The sequence below is a fragment of the Leptopilina boulardi genome, unplaced genomic scaffold (genome assembly GCF_019393585.1).
Source record: "Leptopilina boulardi isolate dan_hultmark-lab unplaced genomic scaffold, ZJU_Lbou_2.1 LbouV2_103, whole genome shotgun sequence".
Classification (NCBI taxonomy): Eukaryota; Metazoa; Arthropoda; class Insecta; order Hymenoptera; family Figitidae; genus Leptopilina; species Leptopilina boulardi.
In genome coordinates, this window is record NW_026137645.1 from 591,735 (window position 1) to 614,478 (window position 22,744).

Sequence of the window (22,744 nt, forward strand, 5' to 3'; positions counted from 1 at the left end):
TTTGATAAAAAAAAAGAGAATTTTCCCTTAATTAAATTAATTTATTTTAAATAGGAAAATTGACTTTTATTTTTTGTTGATATGTTAATCTGCAATTAAGAAGATTATTTAATTGTAAATTTACGTTTATCAATAATGAGTAAGAGCAAAAAAGAGTGATTGAAGACTGCATCTATTTAAATAAAGTTCTATACGTATGAATTTATTCATTAGTCAATTACTAGAGTCTGTGAATTAATCGTTAACAATAAGAAAAATTTTAAGTGTCAAAAAGTGTTTTTTTTTTTTTTTTTTTTTTTTTTTTTTTTGTTTGTTATTATTATTATATTAGCAAATAATTTATCATGAAAAATTTGGGATTACTTTTATTTTCTGCCTTCTTCTTTGTCAGCTTAAAATCAGGTATGAAACTATACATGGGGCATTACACGGGAAATTTTCATTCAAAATTTTTTTTTTGTCCAAAACATTTTTTTTTCGATATCTATAAGATGAAAAATAAGAAAATACGTATTTTTTTATTTAATAAAAATTAAGGAAGTTTTTTGAAATTTAACGTCATCAAAAAAAATAAAAATTAAAAATCGAAAGTGTCTCTTTGAAATTTTAAAAAATCATAACTTCCTTTATTTTTATCAAATAAAGAAATAAAAAATATGTATTTTCTTATTTTTCTTATAGATTTCGAAAAAAAATGTTTCGGGCAAAAAAAAAATTTTCATTCAAAATTTTTTTTTTATTATTCAAAATATGTTTAAATTAAAAAAAAAAAATTATAACTTCTTTACATGTTTTATAGGCAATAGTTTTGGCTTTATTCATGATTTGATATCAAAAACCAATAAAGATGTACAAGGTATTACAAAAAAAGCTTATAAATTAGCTGAAGATATAGAAAAAAATGAAACCTTAAATGGACCTCAAAGTAAGATGAAATTTAAAAATATATTAAACTAAACATTATTTTTCTATGTATAATACAAAATTTGTGTGACATAATTTGTTATTTTTTTTTTACCAATTGATGAAACAAAAAAAGTCAGCCAAGATTTTATGAACAATTAGTTATTTATTAAGTAATTCAAATTTAGAGAATATTAAAAAAAAAAAGTCTAATTAACAGGCAAGCAACAGGAAATTTTAAGAATAGCCGAATTAATAGAGAATGGAGATGCTCCAGACGATGTAAAATCAAATTCAAAAACATTTTCTCACTCCATGGTAATTTTAATTCAAACTTATGTTGTGTCTATTTATTGTTATTTTCTTTAATATTGAGAATTACATTTTTTTTTTATTTAAATTGTTAAACAAATGTCAATTTAAATTGCTTTGTATTTATTTTTATCTTTTAATTTATTTTTTTGAAAATTTTTTTCGAAATTCCCGTTTCAATTATATTTTTTATCACAAAATTGTTGTAGAAAATCCGTGGTAAGCAAGTAACAGTAAAATGTACAGTGTACTCAACTGGAAATGATATAGAAGGTGCTATGCATATTATTAAAACTACTTATGTTAATTCGAAAAAGTCAGAGTACACAATAAACACAACTTTATGGAATCCAAGGGTAAAGAAAAATTATTATATTGAAAAACAAATCCCTTCCAATAATAAACGATAGGAATCGATTGAATATACAATAATAAATTAAAATATTTTTACATCTAATAAAACTGATACAATAAAAAAAAACAAACAAATGAGTTTTATTAATCATTGAATTAAAATTTTCAAATTTACCTCCACAATATCGAACTTTCACGAGCGAGAATCGGTTCATATCGTGACTCGTTTACTTCCTATGTGAACGAAAAGAGGGAGCTACAATTTTTGTGATATTTCTCACTTTCGGCGCACGTGGATTATGTTTTTTTCTCAAAATAAGAGAAATTACACTAGAAAATCTTATAATACAGTGATAAAGTAACTTGTTTAATATTAAAACAAATTTTGTATAAAATATAAATTATTTATTTATTACTTTAACTAATAATTTTAAGGTAAGTTAAACAAAAGTTTCATTTTCTAACCTAACTTTTCAAAACATCCAGATGTTCCTTATTTTTTCTTTTAAAATAAACATTAATTTATTAATGTCATTTTAAAATACCTAAAATATTAATAAATTTAATTGTACAACATTTTTCTTTGTTTTTTTTTAAATTAAATACAACAATAAAATATAAAAAGATCATTTTTTTATTGAAAAAAAAAAATTGATTGTTATTCATTTATTTCGTTTGGTGTTGGAAATTACAAAGAAAATTAAAAAATGTCAGTGTTAATTGTTTAAATAGAGTTTTTTTTTCTATTTTTGTGAAGATGTCTATCGTTTCGTCGCGAATCAGTAGTGTGGCTTCTATTTTGAAGACACCTGGCTCGAGATCATCACTTCTCGATCAACCAAAACGTATTCGTTTCAAGCTCCCTGATGATCTTAGAAATGTTCTTCTAAATTATGAAAATGGAACCGATTGTCAAATGTACAAAGATTTAGTGTGTATATTACGGGATTCAAATTTAAACGTAAGTATTTTTATTTTACAAATAAAAATTTCTTTGTTTGAAAGTTTTTTTTTTTATGTATTAATTTTGTTTAATTATTCAAGTATTATGATTATTGTAATATTTGGCAAAAAAAATTAATTTTAATTGCAGTTTTAATGATAATTTAATTTCTTTTAACATTTATTTAAAAGCGTATTGATTAGTTAAAATCTATTACAATATTGTGCAATGTCTTGTAATTTATTGAACATTCATTTTTTTTTTGTCTTGTCATCAATAATTAATAAATAAGTTTTTCTTTCTTAATTAGAAATTTAGATAATTTTCTCATAATATAATTGGAATTTTTTTATAATTTTGATTAGCCACAATTTGGGGAAAATTTTTTTTTCTCAGAGAAATTTGGACAAATTTACAAGAAAAAGTCAATTATAATTATACTTACTGTTGGAAATTTTTTTTTTTTTTTTTAAATAGGATAAATTTGTTGTTCCCCATTTAGTTTAAAATTTGATTTTTTTGTATTTTACGAAAATGATATTCTTTCTTTTAGAATAATGAACTACTTTCATTGTTATCTGATGTTCAACAATGTATAACTTTGCTTAATGAAAGGCATAGGATATTAATTGAAGCACTACTTAACATTTCTTGGACGGATCGTTCATTAGAAGTAACTACAGCTTACAAAAGATTTGTAGAAGAACTTTTGGTGGCACACGTATATCATTCAAAATTGGTCATGGAAAAATTGATTCAAAAATTTAAACCAGGTACAATGATAGAATAAAGTAATATATTTATGCATTGAAAAAATAATATAAACAGGGTGTCTACTAGTTCTGGAAGTCCTGGAAATATCCTGGAATGTCCTGGAATTTTAATTCTTGTCCTTATTGAATTTTTTATATTTTGCTTTTAAATTTTTAAAAATTTATAATTTTCTTCAAATAGCGCGACGACTTTTACTAACTGCCAAAGAAGAAGTAGAACTTCTTGATAATGAAGTCATCAAGTTAAACAAATTAATTAAATAAGTAAAATGAAAATTTACTTAAATTACGTAATGTAATGTTTTTCTAATGTATCTGCAATATTTATTAAAATTGTTTTTTTAATTAAATTTTTGACAACAATAGTTAAAATAAAAATTATTTTATTCGTTAAGGTCATCCAATTTAATGTCCTGGAAAAATAAGAAATTTGTCCTGGAAAGTCCTGGAATTTTAATTCAGATTTTTATTAGACACCCTGATAAATTACAATAATTATATTTTTGGATTTTTTTTTTTTTTATAGTGAATTCTTCGGATCCTGAATGGGAAAATGGAAAACCAAGGTCAGAAGATTTACAGAGATTAAATCATGTTCATGATATTCTTCAACGATGTCTACATGTTATTCCCATGTAAGTCTCATTTTTCTTTATTTTTTTAAATAATAATTTTATAAATAATTTTAATTATTTTAATTGTAAAATTTATTTATTTTTTGTTCATTTTTCGTTTGTTTGTTTGTGTTTTTAAGGTGCCACGATGTTTTAATGCAGTCATTAATGTCAACGTATCCTCACATGTCCCTTGGAACACATTCACACGAATTATATGTTTACGCTTTACTTCAAATTACTGAATATGCACCACAAATGAGACGAGCAATAATGCATTTGATAGTAAACAGGTATGTGTTTTAAATTAATTAGCAATTAATTGAAATTGCAGGCCTCGGATTATACGACTTTTTCGTATGATTTTTATAATATTCTTCAAAAATTCAATTATTTGAAAGCATTTTTCAATTAAAAAAAAATTTTTGAAATTCAATTTTTGTCTGTAATTTCTAATAAATTCTTCATCAACGAAAAATACCGTAAACATTTTAATTCAAAGCCACTTGATGTTCTATTAATTTCAAAAATCTAATTATTGTAAATCTTTGAAAATTCAATTGCTTTTAAAAAATGTTATCTAAAATTATTTTCAATTCCCTAAAATTTTAATAATTGACACAAAATCTTGTGAAATTTAATTATTTCTAAAAATTTCAACTATAACTCTTCCAAAGTTCGATTTTATTATTTTAAATAATTTTAATATTTCTTTAAAAATTCAATTATTTAAAAAAGTTTTAAATAAAAACTCTAAAATTGAATTATTATTGTTGTCAAAATTTTTTTTTTAAACAAATTTGTTCTACTTAATTAAAATTTTAAAAATTTACGTCTTCGATTTTGAAATATTCGAAATAAATTTTCTTGATAATATTCCTATTTAATTGAATTGAATTTCTAAAAATGTCAACTGTAACTCTTCCAAAAATTTAATGATTTCAAAATGATTTTTATAATATTCTTCAAAAATTCAATTATTTGAAAGCATTTTTCAATTAAAAAAACTTTTGAAATTCAATTATTTTTGTCTGTAATTTCTAATAAATTCTTCATCAACAGAAATCATCAAAAATTTCAATTAAAAATCACTTGAAGTTCAATTAATTTAAAAAATATGAATTGTAAATCTTTAAAAATTCAATTACTTTTAAAACATGTTATCTAAAATTATTTGATAATATTCTTATCAAGGAATTAATAAAATTGATTTAATATCTAATAACATTAATTATTTAAAGTAAAATACTTATTAACTATTTAAATTCAATTAAAATAAAAAAATCGACTTTTTTGCGCTTTAAAGTCGATCCTAGGCCTGTAACAGTATCCATTTTATAAGCAATATTATATCAAACAAAAATTATTTAGATTTTTATTTAGATACTACTATCAAACTAAAATTCATACAAATAAAAATTCGAGAAAACTAATATTCGATTAATTGAAAATTTTGGCATTTAAAAAATTCGAATCACATTAAATTCAATTAAATGAGAATTTCGATAAATTTAAAATTTGCTTAAAATAAAATGCTGTCAAATAAAAATTTGTGTAAAGAGGAATTTTGTAAAATAAAAATATTTCTAAATAAAAATACTTTACATAAAAAATTCTGTAAAGTAAAAATTCGTTTAAAAAAATAAGGTGAAATGCTAATTTAAAAATTATTATGAGATAATAATGCGCCTCACGATAGCTCGCATTAAAAATTAATATCTCCAACAAAAATCAATTAAAAATTTATTATACATAATTAACAAAATATTTAGAGGAACATAAAAATTACAAAGTTTCAGATATATAATATAGAAATAAAATTTTTAAAAACGAAAAACAATTTTTGATTTCATGATTATTGTTTCAGATTAGTAGAATTGGACGCAAATGCTTCGCCCTCAGATATTCACTCATACGAGGATGATGATGATGATGATGACGAGGAGGATGACGAGAAAATGGAAGAGGATATTGATGGTGCAATATTTAATTTAGAAGTTAATCAAGATGAGAAATTGTCAGTTGAAAAGACAAAAAAAGAAACAAAACATCCAATTGCACGAACTCTTGACGTTTGTATGGAACAAATGTTTGCCTTTATACATGATTCATGTTATGTGGATGGAAAATTAGACATTGAACTCATGAAAACAATGTACAATGATCTATTGAATATTTTTGAGGAATTAATTTTGCCCTTTAGTGGACATCATGTTCAATATCTTCTCTTTTATTTGTGTAGCTTCAAATCGGCGGTTGTCGAAGCTTTTGTTAAATTTCTTTGGCAAAAAATCTCTAATCCAAATGTGCCACATTTTTTACGACAACAATCTGTTGCCTATGTTGTTGGTTTACTCGCACGAGCCACATTTATTCCATTGAATTTACTTCAAGGTATGGTGAAATTTTCCATGTTTTAAATTTTGATTTGCATTATTTTTCTTTTCTGTCTAATTTACTTTTAATTACATAATATGCATACGTTTATCTTTTTTTTATAGAAATAAAGTTTTTTAATTATATTCAAAATTATTATTTTTGGCTATTTTAATTTCAAATTAATTTAATTAATTTATTTATTTTTATTTTGCAAGGTATCTTGGCTGATATGGCGAATTGGATCCACAGTTACATTTATTCGCAAGACAGTTTTGAATGCGTTAATAATGATATTCGTGTTCACATTGTTTTTTACTCCATTTGCCAAGGATTATTTTATTTACTCGCTTTCCGTCACAAGGAAATTATGAACGGCAAAAAAAGTAAGCAAATAATTTTCACTATTTTTTTGAATTTAATTTATTATTATTAATTTGCTCTAAATTGTATTGTCAGTAATTTTTTTTTTTATTTAAAAAAATCTCTTACCTTAACTTGTAATTTTATTTTGTATTTTACATACAGGCCTCGGATTATACGACTTTTTTCGACTTATTTTAATAATAATCTTCTTTATTTCAATTATTCAACAAAATTTTTTCTCTAAATTAATTATTTCTAAATCTAAAATTTTCAGAAATTTAAAAATTTCTCTTCCGAAATATAATTATTTTAAATGATTTTTATAATATTCTTCGAAAATTCAATTGTGTGAAAGCATTTTTAATTAAAAAATTTTTAAATTCAATTTTTGTCTGCAATTTATAATACATTTTTCAGCAACAAAAATCACAAAAAAATTCCAATTTAAAATTACTTAATGTTCAATTATTTTCAATTCTGTAAAATTTAATTATTATCTGAAATTTAACAAAATCTTTCGAAAAATTAAATTATTTCTAAAATTTTTAACTATCTTTCAAAGTTCAATTATTTTTAATAATTTTAATATTTCTTTAAAAATTCAATTATTTAAAAAATTTTCAAATGAAAACTTTAAAATTGAATTGTTTTCAGAAATTTTTTTATAGAAATTTTTCCTACTTAAAATAAAAATTGAGGAATCAATAAAAAAAATCGACTTTTTTGGAATGGAAATCGACTAAACGAACTTTTTTTCCGCCTTAAAGTCAATCCGAGGCCTGTATATGTATTTATTTAAACATTACGAACAAAATCCAATCTTATTGACATACTTTAAAAAGAGTAAAATTTCTTGTTTTCATTTTATTTCTTATTAAAATGAGAAGTAAAATTTAATTTGGAATAATAATAAACTGTTTTTTTTTTACTTCAGATTTACTATTTTTACAAGGACTGAATTTAAATAAAATTGTCAGCTGTCGATTAAATCCATTGAAAGTGTGTCAATCGGCTGTTGTTCAAAATTTTGCAGCTGTAACAAGAAAATATCAATTGGCCTATTGTTATACAGTTATTGAACATAATTCGAGAAGTAATCTTCCTGTTTATAATATGAAAGCTTTAACGACAATAACACTTGATCCATTTTTTCCATTTGATCCATATCTATTGCAAAGAAGTGAACAAAGAATATGTCATCTCTATTATAATAGTCAATGTATGACATTAAATGTTGAGAGTCCAAAAAATAATCAATACGAAGACGACGATGATTTTATTGACGAATCATTTTCACCTGATACAAATTCACATAGTTATTTGGAAAAATTTTCTTACGGTACATCACCAGGTTTTGTACATACGTAATATGTAGAACTGATTTTCAATTTTTCAGAATAAAAAAAAAAGAAAGAAAAAAATTATATATTATAGTTTCTTTTTTTGCGAAGAAAAAAGAAATTCAATTTTTTTTATATAAAGGGTTTTTTTTTATTAAAGCGAATGATTATTTATCATTGAATATTATATGATTTTAAATTAATTAAATTATAAATTTACTATGATTTTTCGAATATGATATATTTATTTATTATTATAAATGATAATTATTAATAGTAATGTAATTTAATATTTATTTAATGTTAATGAATTTAAAATTCATTATAATAAATAAATATTTGATGTAATTTTTGAGAAATAATCATTCGCCTCTTTTTTTTTTAATTCTATTTTAACAAAACTACTTTTTTATGTATCAAATTTTGTTTTAATATTCGTATTACAAACTAAATACTATTTATTTACATAAATTAATGTGTATAAAAATGAAGTGGAACAAGCCTCGCGATAATTCTTACATCAAAGCATAGTTTTCATTTATCAAAATATGGACTATTTTTTTTCTTTTTTTTTTTTTCATAAATCACTGCTCAAATAAAGAGCAACTGGAATTTTGCTTTGATAGAAAACAAAAATTTGTTTCATAATTATAATATTTAAGTCTCTTTTTTGTTGTGTAGGCAACAAAATTTTCTTATTGAAATATAAAAAAAAATTAGTTGAAGGATCAAAAAAATTTGAAAAAATCAAATTTATTCGTGAAAACAAAATATCAATAAAAAAGTTTTGTTGCACGAATGTTTTTTTTTCAATACCGTAATTTTTTTTTCTGATTGTAATATAATTACTTGAAATTTTGATGACTTGGAGTAAGGATTTAATTTTTTTTAAATGAAATATGATACGTTTCTCCTTCGGCTATAATGAATCGAGATACACTGGCGTTTCATCTTGTTGTTTAATTAAAGTTGCCAAAGCTAGTTCCAAATTTTCTGGCAAATGATCGAGAAGCATTCGTGGCATTACTGACATTTCCATAAAATCTTCGGCTTGTGCCCAGCGCATTTCGTATTTTCGATCTTTATTATTTTTCTTTCTGGAAAATCGAAATTTAAAAAAAAAATATTTCATTATTTATAAACACTTGTTAGTTAAAATTTGTTATTAGTATAATTATTATTGTAGACATTTTTAAGTACCTACTGATTTAAAAGTGACAAAACTTATTTTTTTGTAATACATATTCAATTCTTTAATATTAAAGGAAAATAAATATTCTTTCAATATTAAAGAAGTTAAAAATTTAAAACAGGAATTCAGTGTATTTAAAAATTAATTTTTGATAAATAGTCATATTTATGATAAATGACCATTAAATAAAATTTATTCATTACTGTTATTCTATTTTTTTTACTCATTTTTATGACATTATATTTCTTTAAAATTATAAATAATTCGATAATTTTCGTTCAATCTGATAAATTAATATTACTAGCTATTCAGTGAACTTAATTATTATTTGTAAATTAATTGTAATTAAATTTAAATTGATTTAATAACAATTAACCTTTTTTATTCTAATTAATACTTTAAATAATATATTTACTTTTTTTTATCTGTAGAGGGATTTTTACATCTTACAATATGTAGAATTCGTCCTGCAGTGAATAGTCGAACTTTTGAAAATCTTCTCCTCGAAAGATCTCGTTCGAAAATTCTTGTTTCCTAAAAGACAAAGAAATTTTCAACTTTCGCAAAATAAATAATTTTAAATTAAGTTAATTACAGGGAAACTAAAGTATATCGTATTTCAAGGGACAAGAATGTAAAAATTTTTGAAAACTGAAAATATTAAAAATACCGACACAAAAATCTATCTTACCGACTGATGGTAAAACAGTTATTTGATAAATGAAAATATAAAATTACCAACATAGAAATCAACCTTGTCGACTGATGGTAAAACAGGTTTTTTTTAAAAAATGAACAATTGAAAAAATTACCAACATAGACATTTATCTTACCGACTGATGGTAAAGAAATTTTTGAAAAATGAAAATATAAAAATTACCGACGTAGAAATCTACATTACCGACTGATGGTAAACAATTTTTTAATTTACCAACTTTTTCAAAGCTGTTTTACCATCAGTCGGCAAGGTAGATATTTATGTCGATAATTTTTATATTAACATTTTCCAAAAAATATTTCTTTACTATCAGTCGGTAAGGTAAATTTCTAGATCGGTAATTTTTTATATTTTTTTTGCAAAATTTTTAACCATCTTGTTAATTTTTTAACCATCTATGTAATTTTTATTTTTGGAAAATTAGTAATTTATTTAAAAATAAAATGGTATTTTTTTAAAATGGTATTAAAAATATTTTTTTACATTAATTCTTTGTTTTTGTTTGTTTTTCCTATTGAAAGAAAACAATTTTTAATAAAAAAAGATAGGAAGAAGTGGTTTGTAACTTTTGAAATTTCTCTTAACAAAATTAATTTTTAAGGGCAACTATTGGCAATGTAGAAATCTACGTTACCGACTGAGGGTAGAGAAGAAAATTAAACAGACAAAAATATATCTAATGATTGTAAATAAGAAAACGGAAAAAATATAGGAATCTATGTTACCGACTGAAAGTAAAACAAGAAAATAAAAAAATTACCGACCAACAGGAATCTATATTGTCGACGGATGGTAAAATGAAAAATATCACTTGCAGAAATCGACATTGTTGACTGATGGTAAAAAAGGAAAAAGAAAAATGTAAAAAATTACTCACTTACAGAATTTTATATTGCCGACTGATAGTGAAAATAGAAAAACAAAAATATATAAAAAGAAATTACTCACTTGCCGAATTCTACGTTACCCACTGATGGTAAAGTACATATATAAAAAATTACGGACTTACAAAAATTTATATTGTAGACTGATGATAAAAGGAAACAATAAAAATTATTTAGTAAAGTTCTATTTTCTCTTACTCTTTGCCTTGCTGAATCAGCTTCAACTAATAAGGGTAATTGTCCTGGAATAGAATTAATTGTATTGCCATTCCTCCATGTCCTGTTGAGATCACGATCAGGAACCCCAAACAACATGTATCCAAATCCATTCAGTACAACTCGATACTAAAATAAAATATTAAAAATTTGATGAAACAAAAATTCTGACATTAAAAATTTGACTAAATAAAAATTTCATAAATAAAAAGGCAATAATAATGTCGGTTAATTTATTAAATTTTTGGAAATTTCTAGTCAATTAACTACGTTTTCTCTTTTTTGATTCGAACGCACAATTGTTTTTTTGTAAATACTTAAGTACAATTTAATTATTTTCACAAAGATGCTAACATAGGACAAAATTCTCGTTTTTTAATTCTTTACCTTATCGACTGATGGTAATTTTCTTAGGAAAATGAAAATATAAAAATTTACCGACACAGAAATCTAACTTACCGACTGATGGTAAACTTTAAAAAATGAAAAATTACAAATTCAGAAACCTACCTTACCGACTGATGGTAGTTTTTTTTAGGAAAATGAAAATATAAAATTTTACCGACACAGAAATCTAACTTACCGACTGATAGTAAATTATTTTAAAAAGGAAAAATTACAAATACAGAAATCTACCTTACCGACTGATGGTAAAGAAATTTTTTGAAAAATGAAAATGTAAAAAATAATAATGCGGTTCCGATATAGGTGGGTTTCACTGTATTTATAAATTCGACTAAATGAAAATTCTGTTTGATATACAAATTCTATGTTACACGAGGTTTCTCAGAAATTTTAGTGGGAATAAAAAATCCTCTTTATAAAGTAAAAGAATTTTAAATTAAGAAAAATATAATTACCTTAGGTAGTTGACAAGCTTGTAGTGTAATAAGTAAAGAAGTTCTGAAATTTTCAGTACTGTCGACACTCAATCTCATGATGAAATCGTCACCGACGCCTATTGTCAATACAAACTCTTCAGTTACTTTTGCAGCTTCCCTACTTAATAATCCAGCTAAAAAATAATTATTGTCAATTGAAAAACAAAGAAAAGAAAATTCCCCTTTCAATTAAATATTGATGAAAAAATTCTAATAATATTGTTTATAATTATTATTAAGCATTTCATACTTTTAAGAATTATTCTATGTTTTTTATAATATTTTCTAATTGACAAAAAATTTACAGTTTTCTCCACCTACTCCATTTGAAATTCATATTTAAAGAGAAATACTAAAAATTTTAACATACATATATTTTTTTTTCTTTCCCTATAGATATAAATTTTTTACCTGGAGTTGCAAATGCGTAAACTTTTAACTCTGGATATTTTGGACGGATGAGTAAACCTAATAAAACAGCTAAACCAGCTCCTAAACTATGACCTAAAATGGAAAATTGTTTCTTTAAAATTTGTTTTATAATTTTTCTTTAAAATTTAAATGAAAATAAATCATTGTGATGAAAATATTCTAAAATTTAAAAAATTGAAAAATATTATCTCAAGTCATAATTTTTTTTATTTTGTTACCTATTTATTTTATCAAAAATAATAATACAAGAAAAAAAATGTCTAAATTCTCACCTGTTAATGTTAAATTATAATGAGGATATTTTTCAAAAGCACTTTCTAAAATTTTGTATTGATTAAGTTGTTTCAAAAGAACTTTTGCACCAACTATCATACCCTTGTGTGCCTGAATTGAAAAATATTAATTAATTTAACATTTATGCGTGTTATATTATTTATCATCAAAATCAATCAAAATTAATATTCTTATTAACAGATTTTATTTTCAGTGAAAGATTAATAAAAATTGATTGAAAATTTAAAAAAAAAATTAAATTTCATTAAAATTTAAAAATGGTATATGTAAAATATTTTTTTGCTATTGAACTCACCATGCTACCAGGAGGAAGACCTTCAATTTCAAATGTATCAGAAGCTGCATTAATATCGGTAATTACATCCCTTAATGATAATGATCCTCGAATAACAATTACAATACTTGATGTTTTATGATCAGCAATTACACAAAATGGTATCTAATAAAATTATAATTATACATATTTTTTCTTTAAATAATAATTCTATTTTATCGCCCTGATTATAATTTTGTTTTGTTTTTTTAAATTCTATTCTAATTGAATTAAATATTTTTATATACATAAAATTATTTAAAATAATAAATTGTAAATATTGTGATTTTTTATTTTAAAAAAATATATTATTTTATTTTTATCAGATTTCACTTGCTATGGAGAAGGAGAGAGAAATTTCTTATTCTTACCTCACACAGATGATTTCTGAAGGATGCGAATAGGATATCATCTTCAGACAATTTCGAAAGATATTTAATGCCAGAAAGATTGCATAAGCAACAATTGTCTTCTACAATAATGTTACGTTTTCTCCTATAAAAGGTAAGACTTGAAATTTACTGACATATGATTATAACAACATTAACGACTAATGTTAAGATTCTAAATAAGAAAAAAAAAACATTTAGATTTTGCGACTATTCAGTTATATAAATATAAATATTTATTAAATTGTCGCATAAAATTATAGTACAAATGAAAAAAAAAAAAATTTCTGTAACATTTTTGTTTGTATTTTAATTTAGTTAAAAAAATAATAATAGTTAATTATAATAAATAAATAATTAACTATTTTGTTGACTTCAATTTTGCAAATTCTTTTCTTTAGATAATTGTTTAAAAAAATATATAAATATAAAAACAAATGTACAATCTTTGTAGTTTTTTAAAAAAAGATATAAACATTAAAAAAAATACACCGGAAAGTAGGAGATTTTTTTTTTACCTGAAACATGCACAACATGTCATGCCTTTAATTAAGCGAAAACATCCAGTGCAAGCGTGTTGATAGATAACAAAAAGCCATCCATAGGAGGCAATTGATAATTGCATATAATGTTGTGCCCATTCTAAGGACATCCAATTTGGTGCACCAGCAAAAATACTTTGAGAATCTGCGAAACGGTTTTATTGAAAAAAAAAAAAATTATAAACAAAAAAGAAACTAAAAATTAAACCATAAAAATATTTTTTAAAACCAAAAAAAAAAAAAAAATTGGATACACAAATAGAAAATAAAAAGATCTTTTGTAAGCCCGTTTATCACTGTAAATAAAACGAAATAAGCAACAACAATACTAAACTAAAAACAATAAAAAAGATCAAAAAAAATTCTAACATAAACAGCAAAAAATAAAAATTCGAAAGAAGCAGAAAACACAAAAAAAACAAAAAAAAACAAAAAGAATTCTAAAAAATTACAACACTAAAAAATTAAAAAGAAACAGAAAATACAAAAGGAAAACAAAAAGAACTAAAAAAAAATTATAACAAAAATACAACAACAAAAAAAATGACTAAGAAGAAATAGAAAAGATAAAAAAAAATAACAAACACAAAACTAATAAAAAAGGAAAAAAAAATTTTTTTTTCAAACAAGAAGAAAACAAAAGTAGAAAAAACTGACCTGATCTTTTAAATTATAATGCTTCATTTTCTCACTATATTTGCATATTTCGCATAAGAGTGTTAATCTCTTTAAGGAAACTGAAAGTGAAAATTTGCATACCCGAGGTATATTTCGGTCTCTCCAGAATGTTAAGTCTCCGTAATTCGAGGGTCTCGCGTTTCTGGCGAACTCTCAGAAGAACACATCCTGCCAACACGTCCGACGGGACCAAATCAGTACCACGAAAAAGTGAACTCATCAAACCTGTAAAAAAAATGCAATTTTTTTTCGATATCAACAAATTCATTTTTATTGTAGGAAGAAAATCGTATATTTTTAATTTCTTCCTTTTTTTTCCTTATATTATTATTAGCTTTATATAATAAAACATAGAAGAAAAAATGATACAATTTATAATTTTTATTATATTATAATTATCAAAAATTATAAAAATGTAAATTAAGAAAAAATATCTCCTCTATGGAGAAGAAATCAAATCTATATATATATATATATAAATTGAATGGATAAATTTTCTATATTTAAAAATTGCATATTGCGTCAAAATTTCACATAAAAGATGAGTCTTTAGACATTTGTATAAGTAGATATCTACTTTTATGAAATGAACAAATGAATATTTAATTAATCGCAATTGTTTTGTGTCAGTAGCAACTTATCACAATGTGTAAAGAAAAATTTCGCAATTATGTTAATACAGAATAAGTTCTTAAATGCGATTTTATTTAAATAATTTTTTTCTCAATGAGTCTAAGATTATTTTCAATATTTCAAATATTACATTTCTTTTCAAATAAATATTCTGTTGATTTGAAATGGTTTATTTCAAGCATTTCAAAAAAAAAAAAAATCTTAAATTTTTTTTATTTTGAAGAAGCAATATTTTTTGGAAAAATTATATATTATTTTAACATATTTAAAAATTAAATTATTTAACATTAAATAACAATTTTATTTTTAAAAAATATTTAAATTTAAGCCAAGTTTTTTTCAATCGAATTTTTATTTAGCCGAATTATCATTTAGTAAAATTTTCATATAACAAAATTGTTATTTAATCAAATTTTCTTTTAATTAAATTTTACTAGCCGAATTATTATGATAGTAAAAATTTTTCTTTAGTATAATTTTCATATAATAAAATTGCTATTTAATGGAATTTTCATTTAACAAAAATTTCCATTTAGCAAAATTTTTAATAAAGCAAAATTTTCTTTCAATAGAATTTTTATTTAGTCGAATTATCATTTAGTAAATTTTTATTAACTATAATTTTCATATAATAAAATTATTATTATTTAATCAAATTTTTTCTTTCAATGGAATTTTTATTTAGCCAAATTATTATTTTATAAAATTTTTATTGTGTGTAATAATTTTCATATAACAAAATTATTGTTATTTAATCAAATTTTCTTTTAATTCAATTTTTATTTAGCCGAATTATTATTCGTTGTAAAAATTTTCTTTTTGTAAAATTTTCATATAAGAGAATTTCTATTTAATATAATTTTTTATTCAACCAAATTTCCATTTAGAAAAATTTTCATTTTTTGCAAAAATTTTTATTTAGTAAAATTATCATTTCTAACAATTTTTAAATTTTTATTTAAACTAAATTTTCATTTAGAATAGAATTTGATGAATAAAAATTTGATTATATATAAATTCTGACACATTATTTTGCTAAATATAAAAATTCTGTAAAATGAAAATTAGGTAAAATGAAAATTATGTAAAATGAAAATTGTCTTAAAATAAATATTCAACTAAATAAAAATTGTGTTAAAAATAAAAATTTGATAAAATAAAATGTATATTTTTAAAAAAGAAATTTGTTAAAAAAAGAAATTTCGGTAAATATAAAAAAAAATTCTGAACTATTTGAATTCTGCATTTTTTTTAGTTTCACTTTTTTTTTTTTTTTGTAAAATTTGTCTGAAAAATTTACATAATACTGTAACAGTTGCTAATTTTGGTTGAGAGTTATTATTATTTTTGTTTTTTTTTTTTTTTTTTGTTTTTTGTCCTCTATATATACCTATGTCTCACCAGCAACATGTTGAAAGGTTTCGTTGGCACTTTCATCTCTTCGCATCCACCAGAAAAACTTGAATCGTCGAAGCCAGATCCTGGAAACTTTTTTATGTTCAATTGCATCTTCAAGAACCTTGTCCTCCATCCCGAATGTACCAAGTGGATCGAAGACCAGTGCCAAGCCAAGTATCGCCAAGCCAATTAGCACCCAGTCGAAAAATATCAGGACCTTCACGACAGTTATGGTGTAATGATCATTATTACATTGAATATTTTCACTCAGCACCCATAATGAACCAAGAATATTCCATACAATTTCAATGGGTATCAATAGAATTCTAAAAAAAAAATTAAAAATTAAAAATTAGCAAAAATTATTCATTTTTTTTAAAATCAAATTAAATATTTCATTTCTAATATCTAATTATTTTATTTTAATTTCAATAATAATTTCATTTAATTCGATATAATTTTTTAAAAATATTTTTATTTATTTTATAAATAATTTTTGTAACTCAAAAAAAAAAAAAAACAGTGAATTACTGAAAAAATAATTGTACATTCAAAAAAATGTTCTTTTTTTGCATGTAGTAACAATAACAATAATTAGTAGAACTATTTAATTAAAACTGAGTCAATAAAAAAAAAAAATTCATGAAATTATTATTCATCACAACTCATATAAAACAGTAAATTGCTTTTCAGTTGAATGTCACCCGTCACAGAAAAATTGAAAAAGAAAAATAAAATATTCCCGTACATGACTAATTAAAAATTTTTTTTCCAGAAATCCTGAGACATCAATAAATAATGAGACATGTTATAAAAATAGTGAATCATTTTTCCAAGGTATTATATATAGGAATTTAAATATATATATTTCTAACCTATATATTAGTAATCTTAAGATTAATTAATTAGGATTATTATAATTAACTATATACAAAAAGAACTTATATAAATTTAAAACAAACAACTTATATGAATATAATTATTTTTTTAAATAGTAATAATAATAATAATAATAATAATAATAATAATAATGATAATAATAATAATAATAATAATAATTGTTGTTAAGAAAAAATTATTATCTTACTTGACTGTTAGAAGAGGTGGAACAAAACGACGGGCAAAAGTATCAGTAATCGATCCTCTTGCACTGTGATTAACTATAAAACATACTAAAATAGTTACGATTCCTAACATGACTATTTCTCCAACTAAATAAACTCTGACTAAACCTCCTCCTGATTGACATTTCCATGTTTCACCATAATATTTTAAACATGCGATTCCAATTAACACAAGCCTGAAAACAAATTGAAAGAACAAAAATAATAATATATTTATTATAAGTGTAATAAAAAATAATTATTGCAAATTTTTTTTTCATTCTTAGGAAAAAATAAATTTACACTTTAAAATAAGAATAAAATGGAACACGGAGCATAAAATTACCCATAAAAATCATTAGTTAAAATTTTTTATTTCAAACCAATTTTATTATATAAAATTATTTTTTAAAAAAAATTTCATTTTTCGAAATAGCATTTGACAGAATATTCTATTTTAAACAAAATGTTTACTTAACAAAATTTTTAGGTATCGAATTTTCATTTGACAAAATTTTACTATTTTTTCTTCTCTTTACTCAACTTTTTATTTTAAAAAATTCTAATTTAATCGAATATTAATTTTATTTAGCAGAATTCCTATATTCAACAGAAATCAAATTTTTTAATGTTAGAATTTTCAATTTACGGAATTAAATTTTTATTTGCATAAATTTTTATTTGGTAGAATATACTTAAAATGACGATTTTTCATTTTGTTTGAAATTGCAAGTGACCAAATAAAAAATCGACAGAAATATTTTGGTGCTAATTTTAAAATGAATAAATTATATTTTTAAAAAATAATTTTTAAATGGTTAATTTTAAAATTAGCGCCGAAATCTTTCTGTTGATTATTTATTCGGTTATTTGTAATTTCGCTTTTTCGTTATAAGAATTCTATATCGACTAACAATTCGTGCGGAAAAAAATTCGAACAAATGAAGAATAGGTGAAATGGAAATTCTGGAATTTAAAAATTAGAATTATTAAAAATTCTATTTAATGATAATTCTGCTAAATAAATAAGTTTTTTCAAAATAAAATTGAAGGGAAATTTCGAAATTTTTTAACAAAATTTAATTGGTTAATGAATATTTTACATTAAATAACTAATGTTATTAGATATTAAATTCATTTTATTAATTCTGTAATGAGAATAATTCTATAAAAATATTATCAAAAAAATTTATTTCAAATATTTCACAATCGAACTAATTGTAAGACAAATTTTAAAAATTTTATTTAAGTAGGACAAATTTCTAAAAAAAAATTCTTAAAGTTCCATTTTTATAATTTATTCATTTTTTAAAAGTTATTGAATTTTCAAAGATTTACAATTTAGATTTTTAAAATTAACTAAACTTTAAGTGATTTTTAATTTAAAATTTTTGATGATTTCTGTTATTAAAAAATTTATTAGAAATTACAGACAAAAATACAATAATTTAAAAAACTTTTTAAGTGAAAAATGGTTTCAGATAGTTGAATTTTCGAAGAATATTATAAAAATCATTAAAAACAATTGAATTTTAGGAGAGTTATAATTGAAATTATTAAATTTCCAAAAATTTTAGATGGAAAATTTTAGAAATAATTAAATTTTAGAAACTTTTAAATTGAAATTTTTGAAAATAATTGAATTTCAAAAGATTGTGTTTTAAATTTAAGAAAATAATTATAACAAGAAAAATTTCTAGTGATTTCTGTTAATGAAGAATTTATTTAGAAATCACATAAAAAATGGAATTCCAAAAGTTTTTAATTAAAAAATGCTTTTAGATAATTGAAATTTTTGGAAAAATTCAATTTCAAATGATTTTAAATTAGAAATTTTTGGTAACTTTATTTGATAGTTTTTTTTTTAAATTATAAACAAATTATTAAATTTTATAAAAATTTTAATTTTGAAAAATAGTTTAAGAAAATTGAATTTGTAAAGAATTTCATTAAAATTATTAAAATTAATTAATTTAGTGAAGAATTTTAGTTAAAAATTTGTTAAATAATTGCAATAAAGAAGATCTGAAGAAGATCTGCATTGTATACTAAAAAAAAAACGTATTTTGTTTAAAAATTTTGTAAAAAAATGTAAAAAAAAAGTCGAAAAAGTTAAAGCGAAATTAAATTTCATTTTATTTACTTTAGTCAAATAAAATTTATCAACTTTATATTTAAAATTTTAAAAATGTTTAAACAAATATTTAAGAAATAAAAAAAATTGTTAAACAAAATTTAACTCGAAGAAAAAACTATAACTCAAGTAAAAATCCGGATTTTCAACTTCAAAATAATAATGAAAATCTATTTTAAAGACGTATTAAGAATAAAAAAAAAAAAAAAGAAAACAAAATACAAATTATTTTTATAGGCGCACCTACATACGTATATAAAAACAGTTTTTTTTCGCTATAAAATAAAAATATGCGTGCGTTTGATGAAATTTATATTCAATCATTCTTTTTATTTTTTCATTGTCTACAACTCACAGCTAATAAAAAATTCTTTTTTTTCAATTTTCTTCTATATACAATAATAATTGTCATATTCCTTATAATAAGAAAATATTTTCTGATATACATGAAAGGAAACTTGAATTTGAAAAATTTGTTATTTAAAAAAAAAAAAATGAAATATTTTTATAGTACATCAATTAAAAGAAAAAAAAAAGAAATGTTTTAATTTCGTAAAAGTTATGTCGATGATTTTGTTTATGGATATTGTTACAATAATAACACTATATAAGTAACGAAGGTTAATTATAAAAAAATGCCATTGTAATGAGAAACATTAATGACATACAAATGCAAATCAACATAGAAATTGAGTTTTATCTTTGCTCTTGGCCTTTTATCCCGCAGCAAAGAAACCGGTTTGAAGACACACTAACTCATAAAATTTATTTTGATGTTAACGTGCTCTTAATATCCTTGATATCATTTGATACCTTAAACCTTGAGAGATTTTTCTTTACTTTTTTTTTTTTTCAATTTTTTAATGGAAATTTATGACTGAGGAAAAAATATTCAATACTCACCAAACAATGCGAATGAAGATTTCGAATAATCCCGGATATACTAGATCATCAGTAGCAGCGAGCCACTTCCTTCCAAACAGCATTAACGCCGGCATCTTCCTTTAAAAAATAAGAAAAAAATTAATAATAATAATAACAATAATAATATATTTTTTAGTAAATATTTTTTTTTAAATTTTATTCCTGAAAATTTTGTGTATCTTTCTAAAAAATAAAAAAAAATATATTAATAGAAATAGAATTAATAAAAAAAATTATATATTTTTTAGTAAATAATTTTTTTTAAATTTTATTCCTGAAAATTTTGTGTATCTTTCTAAAAAATAAAAAAAAAATATATTAATAGAAATAGAATTAATAAAAAAAAAAATTATAAAAATGTTTGTAAACAGTTTAATTAGTTTTGTTTATTAAAAAACTAGTTCTTATTAATGATAAATATTGACAATAATCTTTATAATAAGATCAACGATTTTCTGTTACTGTAAAAATAAAGTTTCTCGTTATTTACATGCCCATAATTCTGTCTTAAAAATTCAAATAAAAAAAATTACTTCGTAATCAATTTAAAACATTATTAACCGGAAATGTAAGATTGATTCACATGCAATTTCGCACACACGTGAAGCTATTTCAGCAAATTATTTTTCATGCAAAAAATATGAATTTACAGTTACAGTTTTCTTAAAAGAAAAAAAAAAAAAGAAAAATGTTTCTTAATTATGCATTATTTGACAATAAATTACAAAATTTTATTTATTTTGTTTTTTTAAATCGTTCTACAAAATCATTTTAAAAAAAATACTTTTTACTCAATATATTTTTGTTAGACAATTTTAATTTATACGTTTTTCTATAATTTAAAAAATATAATTTTACGTTATTATATATTATACAATATATTAAAACAAACATTTTTTTAAAATCATCATTTTAGAAATTTTAACAGAATTTTAGTTGTTACATTTTGAGAGTGTGAATTTTAAAGTAAAAGTTATTGACTAATTTTATGAGTTAAAAGTAATTTTTACTCTTTTTTTCTCCTTGAAAAATGTGGACGTGTTCTACTTAATAAAAATTCATATAGAGAGAAATGTTCATACAGTAATTTACTTATACAAATAAAACTGGATCACTTTATTATTCCTGCACACATTATAATATACCTAGTTTGTTTTTACATTTATGGTAACTATATATATATGTACATATAATTAAAGAGATAATTAAAGTGATTATAAAATATTTATTTCAAGAACAATTTTTTAATTGTCTAAAAATATTTTCACACATTTCGTAAAAATGACTATGAAATATTTCAAAGAAAGGAATAATAAAAAAAATTAAAAATCATTTATAATATATAATAGAAAAAAAATGTCAATGCGAATATAATATATAATAATAATTATAATAAAAAAAAATAATAATAATAATAACAACAATAATAATAATATACCTATAAAATATTTAAAATAATAAAAATAGGATCAGAATTTCTCAAACGGATCACCTAAGATTTTCAAAAAATAATTAATAAATATAAAGTAATATTAATTATTAATAATAATAAAATAATAATTTTCTGAAAATATTAGACTAACAAAATTTTTTTTGTTAAAGTTATAAAAAATTGAAATTTTTCTAATATTTTTGATAACTTTAATAAACAATTTTTTTTGTTCTAGTATTTTCAGAAACTTATTTTAATCACAGTAGAAGTAAAAAACCATTTAACATTGAAAATTAAATTTATTAATTTTAAGTGAACCATTGGAAAAATTCTTATCCAATAATAATAATAATAATCATTTTATGTAGTTCCAACCATAATTTGAAACTTAGAAAACTAATGAATTTCAAAATTTTATATTTGTTTCCATAAAGGAGAAATTTTCAGGATTTATAAAATTTCTTAAAAGAGATAAATTGTATTAAATCCTTGTTTTGAAATTAAAACACTTTCATTTTTTATAAAAAAAAGACGTGACGAAAATGAAAATATGTTTTTCTTATATATATACCTTTTACTTTTTGTTCGCGATGTCAATCA

General features: G+C 21.4%; 3 protein-coding genes across 5 annotated transcripts in view; 2 read left to right on the forward strand and 1 right to left on the reverse strand.

Annotated features, from left to right (window-relative positions):
- Nucleotides 1-205: 205 nt before the first annotated feature.
- LOC127276823 (uncharacterized) lies at nucleotides 206-1,709 on the forward strand. The gene is made up of 4 exons (XM_051297489.1): nucleotides 206-402; nucleotides 800-925; nucleotides 1,124-1,221; nucleotides 1,425-1,709. The coding sequence occupies exons 1-4, from the start codon at nucleotides 345-347 to the stop codon at nucleotides 1,623-1,625; spliced, it is 483 nt and encodes a 160-aa protein (XP_051153446.1). The 5' UTR covers nucleotides 206-344; the 3' UTR covers nucleotides 1,626-1,709.
- Nucleotides 1,710-1,823: 114 nt separating this feature from the next.
- LOC127276813 (RNA polymerase I-specific transcription initiation factor RRN3) lies at nucleotides 1,824-8,065 on the forward strand. Its single transcript, XM_051297477.1, has 8 exons — nucleotides 1,824-2,004; nucleotides 2,327-2,530; nucleotides 3,066-3,285; nucleotides 3,812-3,920; nucleotides 4,040-4,192; nucleotides 5,767-6,293; nucleotides 6,494-6,661; nucleotides 7,576-8,065. Exons 2-8 carry the CDS (start codon nucleotides 2,327-2,329, stop codon nucleotides 8,007-8,009), a joined length of 1,815 nt encoding a protein of 604 aa, XP_051153434.1. The 5' UTR covers nucleotides 1,824-2,004; the 3' UTR covers nucleotides 8,010-8,065.
- Nucleotides 8,066-8,346: 281 nt separating this feature from the next.
- Nucleotides 8,347-22,744, reverse strand: part of LOC127276797 (diacylglycerol lipase-beta-like) — a 36,090-nt gene continuing 21,692 nt past the window's right edge. For 2 of the 3 annotated variants that reach the window (XM_051297464.1, XM_051297458.1), the window contains exons 2-14: nucleotides 20,692-20,790; nucleotides 17,639-17,851; nucleotides 16,555-16,877; nucleotides 14,602-14,745; nucleotides 13,819-13,987; nucleotides 13,283-13,406; nucleotides 12,894-13,037; nucleotides 12,577-12,688; nucleotides 12,284-12,376; nucleotides 11,852-12,006; nucleotides 10,974-11,120; nucleotides 9,589-9,707; nucleotides 8,347-9,078 (exon numbers count right to left, since the gene is read on the reverse strand). In XM_051297464.1, coding sequence (XP_051153421.1) covers nucleotides 8,901-9,078; nucleotides 9,589-9,707; nucleotides 10,974-11,120; nucleotides 11,852-12,006; nucleotides 12,284-12,376; nucleotides 12,577-12,688; nucleotides 12,894-13,037; nucleotides 13,283-13,406; nucleotides 13,819-13,987; nucleotides 14,602-14,745; nucleotides 16,555-16,877; nucleotides 17,639-17,851; nucleotides 20,692-20,786 — 2,016 coding nt within the window. In that variant the 5' untranslated portion in view covers nucleotides 20,787-20,790 and the 3' untranslated portion in view covers nucleotides 8,347-8,900. The remainder of the gene's footprint in view (nucleotides 9,079-9,588; nucleotides 9,708-10,973; nucleotides 11,121-11,851; nucleotides 12,007-12,283; nucleotides 12,377-12,576; nucleotides 12,689-12,893; nucleotides 13,038-13,282; nucleotides 13,407-13,818; nucleotides 13,988-14,601; nucleotides 14,746-16,554; nucleotides 16,878-17,638; nucleotides 17,852-20,691; nucleotides 20,791-22,744) is intronic. The other variant, XM_051297453.1, reaches the window with a different exon arrangement.